Source organism: Macrobrachium rosenbergii, chromosome 22 (genome assembly GCF_040412425.1).
Source record: "Macrobrachium rosenbergii isolate ZJJX-2024 chromosome 22, ASM4041242v1, whole genome shotgun sequence".
Taxonomy (NCBI): domain Eukaryota; kingdom Metazoa; phylum Arthropoda; class Malacostraca; order Decapoda; family Palaemonidae; genus Macrobrachium; species Macrobrachium rosenbergii.
In genome coordinates, this window is record NC_089762.1 from 31,226,038 (window position 1) to 31,240,704 (window position 14,667).

The 14,667-nt window shown below is 37.5% G+C and overlaps 1 protein-coding gene across 50 annotated transcripts in view; it reads right to left on the minus strand.

Moving 5' to 3' along the window:
• l(1)G0196 (inositol hexakisphosphate and diphosphoinositol-pentakisphosphate kinase) overlaps nucleotides 1–14,667 on the minus strand; it is a 525,389-nt gene that overhangs the window by 188,357 nt on the left and 322,365 nt on the right. For all 50 annotated transcript variants that reach the window (XM_067124577.1, XM_067124561.1, XM_067124576.1 and 47 more), the window contains 4 exons: nucleotides 9,042–9,276; nucleotides 7,870–8,078; nucleotides 4,548–4,774; nucleotides 1,986–2,137 (listed from right to left, as the gene is read on the minus strand). In XM_067124577.1, coding sequence (XP_066980678.1) covers nucleotides 1,986–2,137; nucleotides 4,548–4,774; nucleotides 7,870–8,078; nucleotides 9,042–9,276 — 823 coding nt within the window. The remainder of the gene's footprint in view (nucleotides 1–1,985; nucleotides 2,138–4,547; nucleotides 4,775–7,869; nucleotides 8,079–9,041; nucleotides 9,277–14,667) is intronic.

Here is a 14,667-nt window from a genome sequence, read left to right on the forward strand (position 1 = left end):
ATTGCAGAAAACGAAGATGAAGACAGCCATGAGGAACCAGCTTCTCTAGCGATGTCAAAAGTCCTAGGATCACTTGCCATTGCCAAGCCGGTTTGGTTCTGTTTGGATAGGAAGGAGTGAGCCACTGTCCTGAACTTCTCTATCCTTTGGTCCGATGGGAAGACTCAATGAGGCAGTGTCTATGATCATTCCCAGGTAAAGGATTCTTTGATTGGGTTGAAGACTGGACTTTTCAAAATTTATCATGATGCTAAGCCACAACAAAATTATCTTTTCCTGAGAACTCGCTGAGACCAGCCAGTTGTTGAGATATCTTAGGAGGCAAATTCCACCTGAGCAGACTGAAGAGTCACCAGTTCTCCGAGACTGAAGTGAAGGAACTTCTGGGAGGAGGGATGAATAGGGATCTGGAAGTAAATCATCCTTCAAATCTATGGTTAGCATGTAGTTGTTGTCTCTGACCTGAGGAGCTGTTGTCAGACTGAAGCAAAGAACTTGCTAAGACTGTTGAAGGAACTTCTGGGAGGAGTCTGGAAGTAAATCATCCATCTTGAACCTTGTCTTTCTAATATAGAGGTTCAATGTTGATAGGTCTACCACCAGCCTCCAATCGCCAGCTGCTTTACGGACTGGGAAGACTCATTTCTTCTTCGAGAGCTAGGTGTTTCAGAGAGCCCTGGGCATAAGTGAGGTAAGGGAGAGGATGACCACAGAGAGGAGGAGCGAAGTTGAAAGGTAGTAGATACACTACCTGAAAGACATCTACCACCCACATCTCCACTCTGTAATTCTGCCACGTAACCCAATGGCTCATCAGGCATCCCACCACTGGTGGCACAGAGTGGGGAGGGGTGCCCACTCTATTGTCTACCCCCTCTAGCTCTGCCCCTATTTCCCCTTCCTGGCCTGGAAGACCCTGAGTGAAAGGGATGTTGTTGGGAAGGCTTCTTTGGTGACAAAGCAACTTGAGAAGTCATGTTCGTAGAAGTTGGTCTTATAGGCTTCTTGGGAGCAGGCTGCGGATTCTGCCTTGGAACATTCAGACGAGAAGGAGCTGCTGCTTTACTCACTGCTTGTTGAATGAGACAATCATTATTGTCGGCTCGACGCCTGTTAACAGCTGCATCCAACTAATCCCTAGGGAAAAGCAGCTGGAGTCCAGAATATCACCATTCCTCAAGGATAACAAGGAATCCACATTAACAGACTGAGCCACTTTAAAGAGGGCTGCGTTTCTCCTCATCAGCAGGATATTGGCCCATAAATTAGCACTCAGATGGGTAAGGTAGGACATAACCTTAGCATCAGACCCAAGATGGCGCCTCCGATTTCCTCTTGTGCTGCTTCTTCTTGGCAAATCTCTTCCATTGCTCAGGAGACCAAGAACAACACTCAGGGCAAGTGTCAGCCACATTACAAAATTCGATCTGCACCTACTACAAGTTGAATGGGGGTCAGTCTCAAAGGAAGCCAGAAAATGTGAGCAAGGGTAGATGCTTGTACCAGGACATTTCCTCTGAGGCTTACAGGAATTTTTAGCTGGGTTTTGGGATTTCATAATAAAACCAAAACACATGCACACAAAAAAAAAAACTGAACACAAATACAACAAAGAAACACAGGCAAAGGCAAAAGCAACCGGCTATGGAGAGGAAGGAGAAAAAGAAACAACCTGTCTCCCTGGCAGTAAGAAGAAAACTAAGACATCATGAAGTTTAAATAAGGTTGCTGCCTGCTTCCCATCTCACCTCCACGACCGATGCCAGATGCCACCAATTCCTTTCATAAACAATTCTTGTTGTTTTTTACTGGTTTCCAGCTGACACCAGAAGATTAATGCTAATGTAAGACCTAGGTGTGTTCCGCATATGAACAATACAAAAATTATAAAGTCAAAAAGCATTCAATCAGATATGTCAAGAACTCAATGAATAAAAATCAAAGGAATACTTCCTTTCAATACGATAAAAGAATTGAACACCCACCGTGGATTCAATCTGTTAATACTTTCTCCCTGATTCTCTTCACTTTCTTCTTCTCCTATGTTTCTCTGCAAATCTGCTCTTATTTTCTTGAGCAAGGGTGTGCAGATACCTTGACCAATAGCTACCTTCTCTTGCTGAGTCATTCCATATTCCTAAGAACAGAGTATAAAAATACCAATAACTGGTTTAAGTAATTATCTGCATATTTCTCATAAAGAAATTGTGCATATACCTAAATCTAATTTATACTTCGAACTGCACAAATCATGTTTCTTCTACAACAATTCAATATTGTCATGAGTGAAGTCTGTGAACAAAAATGAGTAGGCACATGTCTGAGGCATGAATGCAATGTGGATTGGGTGATACTTGCAGATGACAGAACTCTCACTGGTGATTATGGGGAAAAACTACAGAAACTGGCACTAAAGCTTAAAAGTACAGTATACTGTTATGAAGAGTACATGTAACATGGCAGATAAAAGTCAGGAAGATGTAGCAATGAATGCCTGTACAACTTGTGGAAGAATGGACATCGATAATTTGTACAGGTGTTTTGGTGTAATTGTTACGAAATTATCAGTAACCATAGAACTTGCACAGGAACACAGAGAAGTCATCATCTGTGTTGAGGTAACATCAAAGAGTCTAGGGATACAAGGGTCATGAGAATTTCCAAGAAATATTTTTGTTTTCCCACAAACTAATTACTTTACAGATAATTAACCATTTTTGTGTTTACAAAATAATCCCAGATGCTTCAATCCACTTCAAATGAAAGAAAGAAAATAGCAGTCAACTGGTACTACTGCACATGTGTGGGCAGATCCCAACCTTTCAGATGGCTATCAGGCTCAGTACTGGATCTAGTGGTTGGTACTGTGAGGTATAAAAAAAAAAAGCCACAACCAGGATTTATTAGAGACTGTTAAACTAGTTTAACATAAAAAACATCATGCATATACAAGGACTATGCTCCTATATGCTGGGCAGACATGGAGAGTAGCAGAGAGCATCAAAGAAATTCTAATGTGGTACTGCTACAAAATCCCATGATTCATAGCAGAAATAAGCTGAGAAGACTGCACAAATAAGGAAGATATGGTTAAAAAAAAGATCTATTTTAAAATATACTGATGGTTTAGACAAGCAATGACAAAAGAGAGGAACACCCAGTTAGAAGAGCAGTAAATAAGAAATTAGGAAGTTGCCTACCAGAGGGGTAAATCTATATCATGGAGAAAGTCTGTAAATGAGGATTTGGATCAAATAAGAATTCAGGTAGAAAGTGCAACAGATAAATAGAATAGAGAGTACTCATCAGATGTCTTGCCCTGTATAAAGACAATTAAACATGAAAGTACTGAGAGATGAAGATGTACAAACTGGGAAGATGTTATCATGCATGTGACTATGAAAAAAATAATATAACTGAGCTAAACTCATCAAAGCCTACTGGTTATTTCTATTAAAAGTGTTCTTAGTCCTCCCACCCTTTGGTTATTCTTTGTTTGATTTTACCACATATGTATGATGGGCTATTTGTCTTTTAAAAACATATATTCTACACAGGTAAGTCTTCAGTTACTAAGTGAACTGCCTGAAAATCTTGCATATTTATGAGCACAGTTATGGTTTTGATGACTGAAAAGTTACCCACAAACAATGGTAAAATAGCCTCATATTTTCATTTGTAGTCATTGAAACAGCAGACAGACATAATAAAATACATAACAAACCAACACTAGAAAATATGGCTGGCATTTCCAAATTCCTAGATAATAATCCAACAGCATCTGAACTAACAAGTGATATTTAAACACTGCCATGATATTCAATTGAAAATCATACTGAAAAAATTCAATCCAGAATCCTTCAGTTGGAATAGTTCAGCTTATTTCTGTCAAGACTTCAGCCAGAACTAAGGGGTTTATAAAAACTAACACTTCAAGATAATTGAAAGAACAATCATTGTTTTCCATGTAATGTCTGGACAAGGACACTCAATCCTGCTTTTATTACATAACTGTTGACCTTAGGAGCACTTCTCTAATGCAATGTTAAATACAGTACTTGAAAATAATTAGAACTCTTGAACCAGCTGTCTGCTGTGTTATGTTTCAAAGCTAGAAAAAGCTTTGAGAATTATGTACCAGTAGAAATTTGTGTATACACAGTAGCTAAAATTCTTGTTGGTTAGGCCATTCTCATTGCAGTTCCTAGTGTGACAAACAACACTTATCCAAAACAGAAACAGTATTACAGTATTCTAAAAAAACTGCTTATGACTGTAGGTGCAACAAGTAGTTTCAAAAGCAAAATAAAAAAGTTTCTTCAACCTAAAACCTAACATGAATTTATCATGCAGACAACAGTACATAAGGGTTTGGCTATAAGACTTATGAAACATATAAAGAAATATTTTTTAAAATTAGCTATTTCTTGAATAGTTTACAAGATAAACTGAAACATAATACAGCAATGTACTTTTAAATGATTAACAATTCTTTACGTTCCATTTTTATAAATATTTAAAAATATTTTATCTATGCAAGATCTCACCTGAGGAATGACAATATCTGCAAGATATTTGGCACATTTGTATAACTCTTCAGCATGCTCAAACTGAAGAGTATGATGGTTGTGTTGAACATCATACTTGATGCAGTCATATATATCAGGAATCTTAGATATATCAAATTTTCGACTTTTTGTTCTAAAATCTTTCTCCAATTTTGCCCAACGTCGCTGCATAAGTTCCCATGATTCTCCATGATAAAGAGGTAATTCTGGAACGGGGAAAGAAAATTTTAAAGTTGGTCCAAAAGCCACTCAAATGATGTTTCTGGAGCCAGGAAGAGAAACAGTGAATATCTGTTCTTTTTAGTTATGAAAATTCACACCTAAAAAGAAAAAACACGTACAGTATATTAAATATCAAATAATACAGACAAAATGGTCAGATACCATCACGAGATAAATAAAAAGGGGTTCTTAATACACAATAACCTAAAAGCAAAATAATGAATTTATACAAAAAATTTACCAAATTTGTTTTGTAGATGAAACTTTGGTTTCAGAGCGCCCTACATTTAAGTTTGAAGTTGTCAATGAATACAGTGAACCCCCGTATTTGCGGGGGATGCGTCCCACACCCCGGCGAATGGGTCAAATCCGCGAATGCTTAAAACCCCTCTAAAAACACTTAGAACTGCCCATTTTGATAGCTTAAACACAGAAAAACCCTGTAAAAATGCTTATACCTGAATATTTTAAGTTTTATCACAAAAAGTGCATTTATTTATGAAAATTATATGAAAATACAGTAATTAGTGAATATTTCTCAGTGAAAAATACCGTGAATCAGCGAATTTTCCACGAATGATGGCTAGATATGTTCCACAGAGAAACCCGCGAATGCGTGAGTCCGCGAATGTTGACAACGTGAATACGGGGTGTTCACTGTATACTTTGAAAAAAGGACAATTCTGCTGTCCTGGTTGATGAGAAATCCCCTCAGGAGGGGAACTTACATCTCTAATCTACCGTACTTCATATCACATTAGAACAGATACACTGATGCCAAATTTCATGGGAAATATGGTTTATATATTGTAGTCATATCATAGACCAACCATTAACTCTGACATTTGTAATTATGTCATTGGTTAAGATGACATTATCAGGTCAAAAAATTATATAAATTTATTATGCTGCCAACCCAATCAAGGATGTACATTGAAAGTTAAGACCTGCTTGCTTAGTAGATTGGCCAATTCAAAGACTGGACATCCAGTTTGATCCAGATAACTATCTTTGAAGCACATGAGTGAGTAGAAATAGAATGATGAGATGAATAACACACACTTGAGAGAGAGAGTATAAGGCTGAGGATACTTGGATATTACAGCAGATAAATGCAGGGCAACGCTCACCATCTCTGCAGTCATCACCCGCTGTGTGTTTAATGTAAGTGCTATTGAAAGGCTTGCATGCTTCTTCCAAAAATCTAAAATTTTAAACAACGCTGGTTCTCAATCCCTTGGGTACATTTTTGGCAGCAGTGTTCATTATCATAAGGGCAGCTAACAGGTTGGAGCATCTGAACACTCACAGTGATGCTCTTGTACTTGGTGCCTTCAATGTTATTTTGTTGTTGGTGATCCTAAAACTATTTTATGGGATATTGTAATAGTTTTTGGGGTCATGCTCTTTTAAGACTGGGGTTTAGGTATGGAATTCTACCTTTTCTTACTTAGCATGTCCCCTACTATCTTGCTGGGGTATCAAATGATCATTACCTACTTCACAAATTCTAATTCTGCATGGACAGTTCTCCAGGCGTTGCAATGGGAAAAGACCCTCTTGATATTATGTACCAGTTACGAACCTTTAATATGAGTCAGGACACTTTCCCCTTACATTAAGGCCTAACCCTATGTTGGTACCTTTTGTGTAAACAGATAGGATGTGTTACGACAGTGGTTCTTAAACTTTTTTGCCTTGCGCACCCACCCTCTGCATTATGTACAGATCCCACGGCCCTACCCCTAAAATTTTTGCTAACTATAAACTATGAACAGTATGTTGTCTATTTGTATACTATTATACTTCATTGCTTATATGAGTATATGGATGAATGATAGATTTTGGGGTCATTGCTGTTAAATTTTTTATTAGTATATACTGTCCTATATTTCAACGAAATAAACATTGTTAATAAAAACAGGTAAAACAAACATATGAAGCCACATTTTATCTTAATCTTAATTTGAACAGTTTCAGTATTGTACAGATTACAATGTAATCTATATTATGCTGAAACTTGACATTTGCTCTCTGCTCAGCTTGCTGGCGCGTGCCGCCGAGCAGAGAGCACGGGAAAATCTTATCATCATAACAATAAAAGAAATTCATAAACAAGATTTTAAATGAAAATTGACTTGTATTTTGAATTTTTGGCACGTTCTGAGGTAATAATTAGAAAACATATGGAAGCAGTGATAATGTTTTTGACAATTTTGCAACTAACATCACAAATTAAAAAAATAATAGGCACCATCTGGCAACCCTGCTTGCACCCTCCTTGGAAGCTCTTGGCACCCCCAGTTTAAGAATCACTGTGTTAGGGAATGAAGGGGCTTGTTATTACTAGTGTCAAGTGTGAAGCTCATCCTAATCTTCATTTTCCTTCCATTATGACATCCTTCAAAAAGAATTCTTAGTTATTTTCCTTACACCATAATTTAATGAGCAAGTGCTCATTCCTTTCCTTATGTGACCAACAAATGTACAATTATGAACTCACCTAATAACAGTTTCTACCTCATACATATTCAACACCGTTTCTCTCGTCAAAAGCCGTGTTCAATAGATTACCTCAATCCAGGGGCTTAAAACAGATCTTACAGTCCCAGTCAATAGCTAGGGAATTATCAGCTTAACCTTCCCTCGTTCCTTGGATTAAATTGGTTTGTGGTTACATAAAACTAATTTCCTAATTAAATTCATTTTTCATACAATCCCACATGTTTGGAATTATTGTTAGCTTATGTATACAGTACTTTGAATGTTAAAGTATAGCCTATACTATGGGGGTCTTTGAATGTTAAAGTATAACCTACACTATGGAGTCTTTGTTACTTATCAGGTCAGAAGCATCTATTAAACTGATAGGCTTCTTTATAAGTGGTGGGCTTATATGCTAAAAAGAATGTTATACAAAAAAAAAAGATGTTTTTGTTTTGTCACATGGCTTACCTCCATGTAAAACATGACACTTAAACTTTTTTATGTTAAAAGCATTTTCACCAACTATTGGGGCAATTAAGATTTCTATAATATGAACAACACTTGCTTTTATTCAAACAAATATGCAACTCACCTTTAGTTTTCTGATCTTCCTTCCTAATCTTTATTCGTTCATTGAGTTTTTTTATCAGTGCATCTACATGCTCACACATTCGAACTGGATTCTGAATAAATTCCAAAGCAGTGGATATCGATCTTGAATGTGTTGGGTTCAGTTTTTCCATATCTTCTGGAGTCAAGTCATGATCTTGTTGCATGGCTTCATGTAGACGATTCTTCACCCTACAGCAATTGAAAGAAATCTCTACAATCTACTTATGCCTATTCTTAAAGTTTTAAAAATTTTCTATGTAAAATCACACCTGATGATAATGTGGTAAGATGCCTGTCGTACTGGAATATAAAAAATCTTTAACCAATCTGAGCTTATTTCTTGTAACTTTACCTCATTATCAACAAAGAAGAGAAAGGCCAAACTAAAAACCACCATGTAAAATTACTTGATAAACATACTCTTTCTCCTCTTTTGTACATAATCAAATATGAGCCATTGGTGAAAACATTCTCTTTTTATCTAGATCTCAAAATATTAGTATTCATGTGTATAGGAAACAGTCCATAAATGTTCAAAACTGTGGAGATAAAGGCATTCTGAATGTACACAGGGGATGATACAGAAGTCACTAAGATACCCTTCACTAACTGTATTTAAGAAACCCATCCAAAGTACCCGCACTCACAAAGGGAGAGAGAAGGAAAGAAAGACAGACAGTGTGAAAAAGGTATACCTCAAGCTACTTTTTTGGCAGGAAATAATGTCAGAAAATACTGTCTCGTTTAAACAAGCAATAACATCTCCTGCTTACAGTCAAGTTGCATATCTCAGAACTCAAAAATTTGCAATTTTTTATCTCTCTCAAGAAACATAGGGGTCAGAAAAATTAAATAATTCTGAATATTCTGAGACTGTCATAAATTTTCCTACTGCCTGATTCTCAGTCATTTTCAATGATAATTCAACTTTTCTCCCAATTCCTAGGTGACACATTAGCTACTCTTGAGAAATCCAGCATTTGAATGCTACTTTAGCCTAATTCTCCTGCTATCTAGAAAGGAAGGATAGTGAAATGTTCAACTGTTTATGTTTTGGGGGATTTTTTCATGTTACCAATGATTTCTGGGTATTGGGAGTAAGGTTAAGAATGAATTATCACAAAGTTAGCATCAAGAGCACGCAATACTTACATATTCTGATGTTTATAAGAATCACAGTCATTGTCTAGGAGTCCATTTGTATTAGCACTCTTAACCATCTGCACGAGTATTGGAGTAAGTTCTCCTTCAAGCGCAAGCAGTCCCTTAGCAAATGCTGCTGCTGTCATCTGTACACGTCCCTCATCACTGGCATAAATTTTGAGATCGTGGCGGTAAGTTGAGTGAAGTCTAAGGAGACCCAACCCTTGTGTTCCAGCATATTCACCTGCAGAGATAAAATGATCAAAATCATGAAAGATCATAATTTTATTATGGCCTCACAATCAGCATTATCCTTAAAAAATATGAGAATTACAATTTTATTAAATAAATGTGATAAAACTATTTCAATATAACATGACCAAAACTAAACACTGCACTTGAATAGTCAATGCTAATATTCTGGTTTAATGCATTTAAATGCTTTTAGTTTCGAGGCATACTATGTATAACACTAAAACCAGAACATGTAGTTTGCAAAATTGAGATTTCATAATAAAACATAATCATTTAATAAGATGCAATGTGTGTAAGCAGCTTTAGGCCATAGATATCAAAATGCTATTAATATCCCATTCTAAGCACCATCAAGCATGATACAGCATTTAGTTACTGAATGTAATGACTGGAATAAATATGCAAACATGAATCACTGAAAATTAGCTTAAGCTGTCCTGCAACTGGTTTACCACACTTGCAGCATGTTTAAAGTGGTTTGTAAGTTTTATAAGACACAAAATCAGTTTCTAGCATCATGTCATCCACACTGCATAACATTTTCTGTTTCTCTTGCTAAAGCAAACTAACTTCTTTTTCAACAAATATTTATACTTCAACCCAAATAAAGAAGGCATCAACCCAGATAAAGAAGGCACTTCAACATTTTACAAACACATATAAACAAATATAAACAAAGTATATACGGCAAATTTTATTTACAATACTACCCTGGTGGTGGCTCCTCGACTTAATAGTCACTGCAGTTAATTACAGAAAATATTTAAGAATCTATTTCATTTCATACCCTAGCACATTCCCGTGCCTTTATATCTGGCTATGTGATTACTGTATAACCTGTTACTTATTTACAAAGGAGAAATACAACAGTTTCCTTTATACTATCTCCCTTTCAACCATTAATTCCCAAGAGATGTAAGTACAAGAAGCTACTAGTGTGTTTGAATACAACAAACCCAATACTTATAACCAACTCTGTTCATCAAGCAAAATCCCAGGCACATTAGTTTTCTATAGAGAAACAAGGAAAAAATTGGTAGGAGGCAACAATACCACCCATGTGCTCTTGGATCCTTAGGTCAACCACCACCAGTTCTTGTTTGTCTGGTGAACTATCATAGTTCATCATCTGTCCCAGAAGTTGCTGATCTGCTTTACAACTTTTGATTTTTGTCATCATTTCACTGAATTTTTTTTCTTTCCTTGTCTGTTACCCTCCTTTTTTCATCTGTTGTGAGAATAAATGAATTCTCCTGTTTTTCCAGAGGGAGTTTTTTCCTTGATGGTGGAGGGTTTTTGCTACTTTTCACTGCTGATCAGAGATTTCACCAACATTAAGGATGATTCTCAACAAGGATGCTGCTTGTCTGCAGCAGGCATGTGAATTTCTTGTGCAGAAAATATTTGGCTCTGTGATCACTAAGTGCTGCTGTTGTTGATGGCATTTACAACTATTTTCTCTAAATCTGGGTCAAAACACAGACCACAAGGTCTTATATGCAAAGCTGAGGTATATAGTTTTTTACCTAGATGCCAAAAACTAAATATAGACAGACACTGTACCTAACTCCATAAATTCCACATTACTGTAATATGGATACTGTATTTTAATTGAAAAAAAATATTAAAATACTGTAATATGGATACTGTATTTTAATTAAAAAACTATTAAAAAACATTATCATAAAAATCAAAGCTGTATGTTCTGAGAAACTCTGAAAATTTTAAAAACTGTTATAGCTAGACTTATGGCTGGCTATAAGCAGCTTTGAGAAGTTTTCAGCTCACTTCTTTCCTCCAACAAACCTAACCTTTGACAGATATTGACTGAAGGAGCACCAGTTTATGGATAATGTTTCTGCCCATTCCTTTCACTCTGCACACTCATCACCTGGTGACTGGCATAGTGCCAGTCATGCCTGCTCCTCACCTGCCTGATCTGTTGGCCAACATAACTGCTTCATGACCTGCAATGCCAACCGACCAGCCTGCCTGCTCATCTCTGTACGTTACTCTACTTGTTTGACTACCTCCTGCCTTGCCTTCTGACAAGTTTACCTGTTCAGCACCTGCTCCACCTCTCCCATCCAAGGGCTGTGATCCCATCGGATGATGACTCATATATGGTAAAGGAGACCTGTTTTCATTCATGAATGATCTTACCCAGGCACAGCTGAGGCAGGTGATGGATATCACTATTTCTGTCATGCCTCCTCTTACAGTTACCAGTCTCCTTACAGTGACTGACTCTAGAAGCAATTACCATGTGACTGATGGAGGGTTTTTTGACCAAGATCACTTCTCCAGAAGTTTTTACACCTGTGCCTGTGACATGGCCAATGCCATGGCTTAAAAATATTTGGCTCTCTGGCCCTTGATGCAATTGCCCTTTCCTGACATACTAACACTAGTCAGCAAGCAGTTAGAATGTCAGGACCAGTCACTTTAAGGGTTCCTTAAAAACTATCATGCCTCACCCACATCTTTCTTGTCACAAGCTGCACCTTCAGCTGAGAAGAGTCTGCACAGCTGATGCCAGGAAGACACAGTGACCATGGCTGCCACTACTCCACGATGTGCTCCTCCAGCTGTGACAGCACCCATGATGAGGAGTGATCAAGACCACACGGACAGTGATCACATCACTGACAGTGAGAGTAAAAGTTCCATTTACAGTAATACCAGAAGCAGTTCCTTCCACCATGAACAGGACTTCTTCAATTAATCTTGACAGTAACTGGAAGGATAAATGCACCAGGAGAGATACCCAGTATAAGCATCAGCTCAAAGAATTCACCAACTGTGTTCTTTTGAGCTCTTGAATTAAAGAAAACAGCAACCAGACCACAATACTATCATCAACCACTCAGATGAATTGGAAGAAGCCTAACAGTAGCAGTCAGTTTCAAGATCTAGTGAGGAAGAATGATTCTTTGCCAGACTATGTTCTTCACCTCAGGCCTCCAGTGAAAGAAAAGCATACCTCTAGTTCTCTGCTTCATGGACGAGCTTCAGCCTTGCTACATAAGTTGAGTTGCCCCTCTCTCACTGCCTCCCTCCAGTGATATAACTTTTCAAACAACCTCTGCAAGGGTATAGTGGGGGAAAAATTAGTTCAGAAATTATCAGCATCTACTATCCAAGAGAGAAGTACAGTACAGCTGATCTTCAACCCTCTCTATGTTGAGGACTTCAACTAATCTAATGGTAGTTACACTGAAAATACCCAATACACCAAAGGTTCCTTTGACATTTACCAAGAGGGCACTTCTGACTAATTAAAGTGCCCTATCATTCTCGTTAACACCCTTGAGAAAGACCAAAAGTCAACCTTAGCCTGAAGAAAAAGGCTCTTTTTTTGGAAGTTCTCAATTAAGTCTGTGAGATTCTCAAACTCCAGAAACCTAAAAATCACAGACAAAAGCCTCACCTGCTGAACTCAGGAGAAACTCCAGTAGATATGACTCCACCAAATATGTCTTTGACCTGGCCCTGTCTGAAGGTCTGAGTTGCTCTTTCATTTGAGAATTTGAAGCCTCTGCTAAGCCTGATGATTCTCAAGAATCATTATGCCTGTAAAGACTACTTGCTAATTGGAGCCTTTTTGCAAAAACATTTCCAATAAATGTGTTGGAGACACTGAAGAACTGGGATCCATAATCTACTCCTTCCAACTCATATATGAAATTATGTACTTTAAATCAGTAAAATTTTATGAGGAAAAGGTAGCAGCTGAAATCTTAATTACCTTTTGGGGAAGCCAAAGCTTTTAGTTATTTGAATGCATCTGAACTGTAAACCTGTAACCATGATCTACAATGCTGTGGGGGATGTAGGCATATTAGTCACACACCTGTTCAGTAACCACTGCTTCATCTTCCCTTGACAACAGGGATGGTCCATGTTCACTAGTGAAATGGTGCTTACGATCAAAGTATAGTGCACCTGTACTAGATATATTTGAGTCATACACTTGGTCTACTGCAGATGAAATCTGTTCCATATTCTCTAGCAAATAAATAATTTTGCTAAGCTGCTTGCATGACCTACAGGTGACTTTTGGTAGTGAGTGGCAGAGTCATGCACTCCACTCAAAGCACCACTGCAAGACTGAAAAACGTCATGTATACTGATGCTAGACTACCTGGATATTTCCTGTATATAGTCTATCCTTGCCTGAAAAAAACTGTGTACAGTATTCAGCTCTGCAAGCACAGCTCCTTGACTAGAGGGCAGGATTCAATCCAGAGTTGCAAAACTGCTAAAACTGGTTACTTGATATGCAACTATAATGAGGGAAACCCATTTGCTGGATAAAGGTGAACCTGAACTGAAGTCCTGACTTGATTCATCAGGAGTTAAAAAGTCTACCAAAGACATACTAGCTGCTATTCCTGTTTACCAAAAGAAACTGTAATATTGCATGAGTGGCTCTTAGACCTATCCCTCAAGACCGAAGAATCTAAAATCATACCAAATTAGGGAGAAACAATTAAAAAGTTGCTCCCAAAGAAGCAGATTTTATATTATCATAGGTTTCAGGGATCTAACACTCTACTTCAGACACTTGGAAAAGCAATGAATCTATCTCAAAATGAGAATCCAAGTCTTCTGGCAAATTATCTGATGCTACTCTAAACTGTATCTTTTGCTTAAGATGCATAGCAAGTACATAATTCTTCAATCCTCCACTCTAGATTCAACTTTACATTAACAGAAGAGGATCTCCTGGAGGTGTTCTAGACCTTTCAGTCAATGAGGAATTCTGGAATTAATTCTGGGGAACAAACCTGCCAACTAGAGGTACTACTCAAAAGGTGAAAAGTGAGGGTCCCTCTCTAAACTAGCCATGAAAAGCTACATTATTTGCCAGCAATACTAATATACTAGTGTTGTAGCAAAAAAGGATTTTGACAAAGGAAAAATCTATTTCTGGGGAGAGACCTGTGTCACCCGGTGAAATAACCTTTCAGCACTTATTTCTAGGTAAAGCTATTGCTAAATATACCAGAGAAAAGCTAAAAAGCTAAGCTGGAGTTACTAGCCCAGTGCGAGCTCCATGAAATAGAGTCGTGTATGAGAAAGGGTGAGATTGTCACAATCACAGGCCTCCGCCCTGTAAACATTCCCAATGTCAAAAGTCCCACTGAGTGAGCTACATTTATTTGCCAGCAATACTAATATACTAGTGTTGTAGCAAAATAACTGTATTACATTTACTGTATTTTATGGTTATTAGTTGAGGATAACCTAACTGATGCAGAGTTATGTCATCTAGCAGACCTCTCTAATCCTAATTTAACCTAAATAATAATTGAACTTGGCAGTATCCAATAACAATTTTTAACCACTAAAGATTAAATCTTATCACATGCTACCA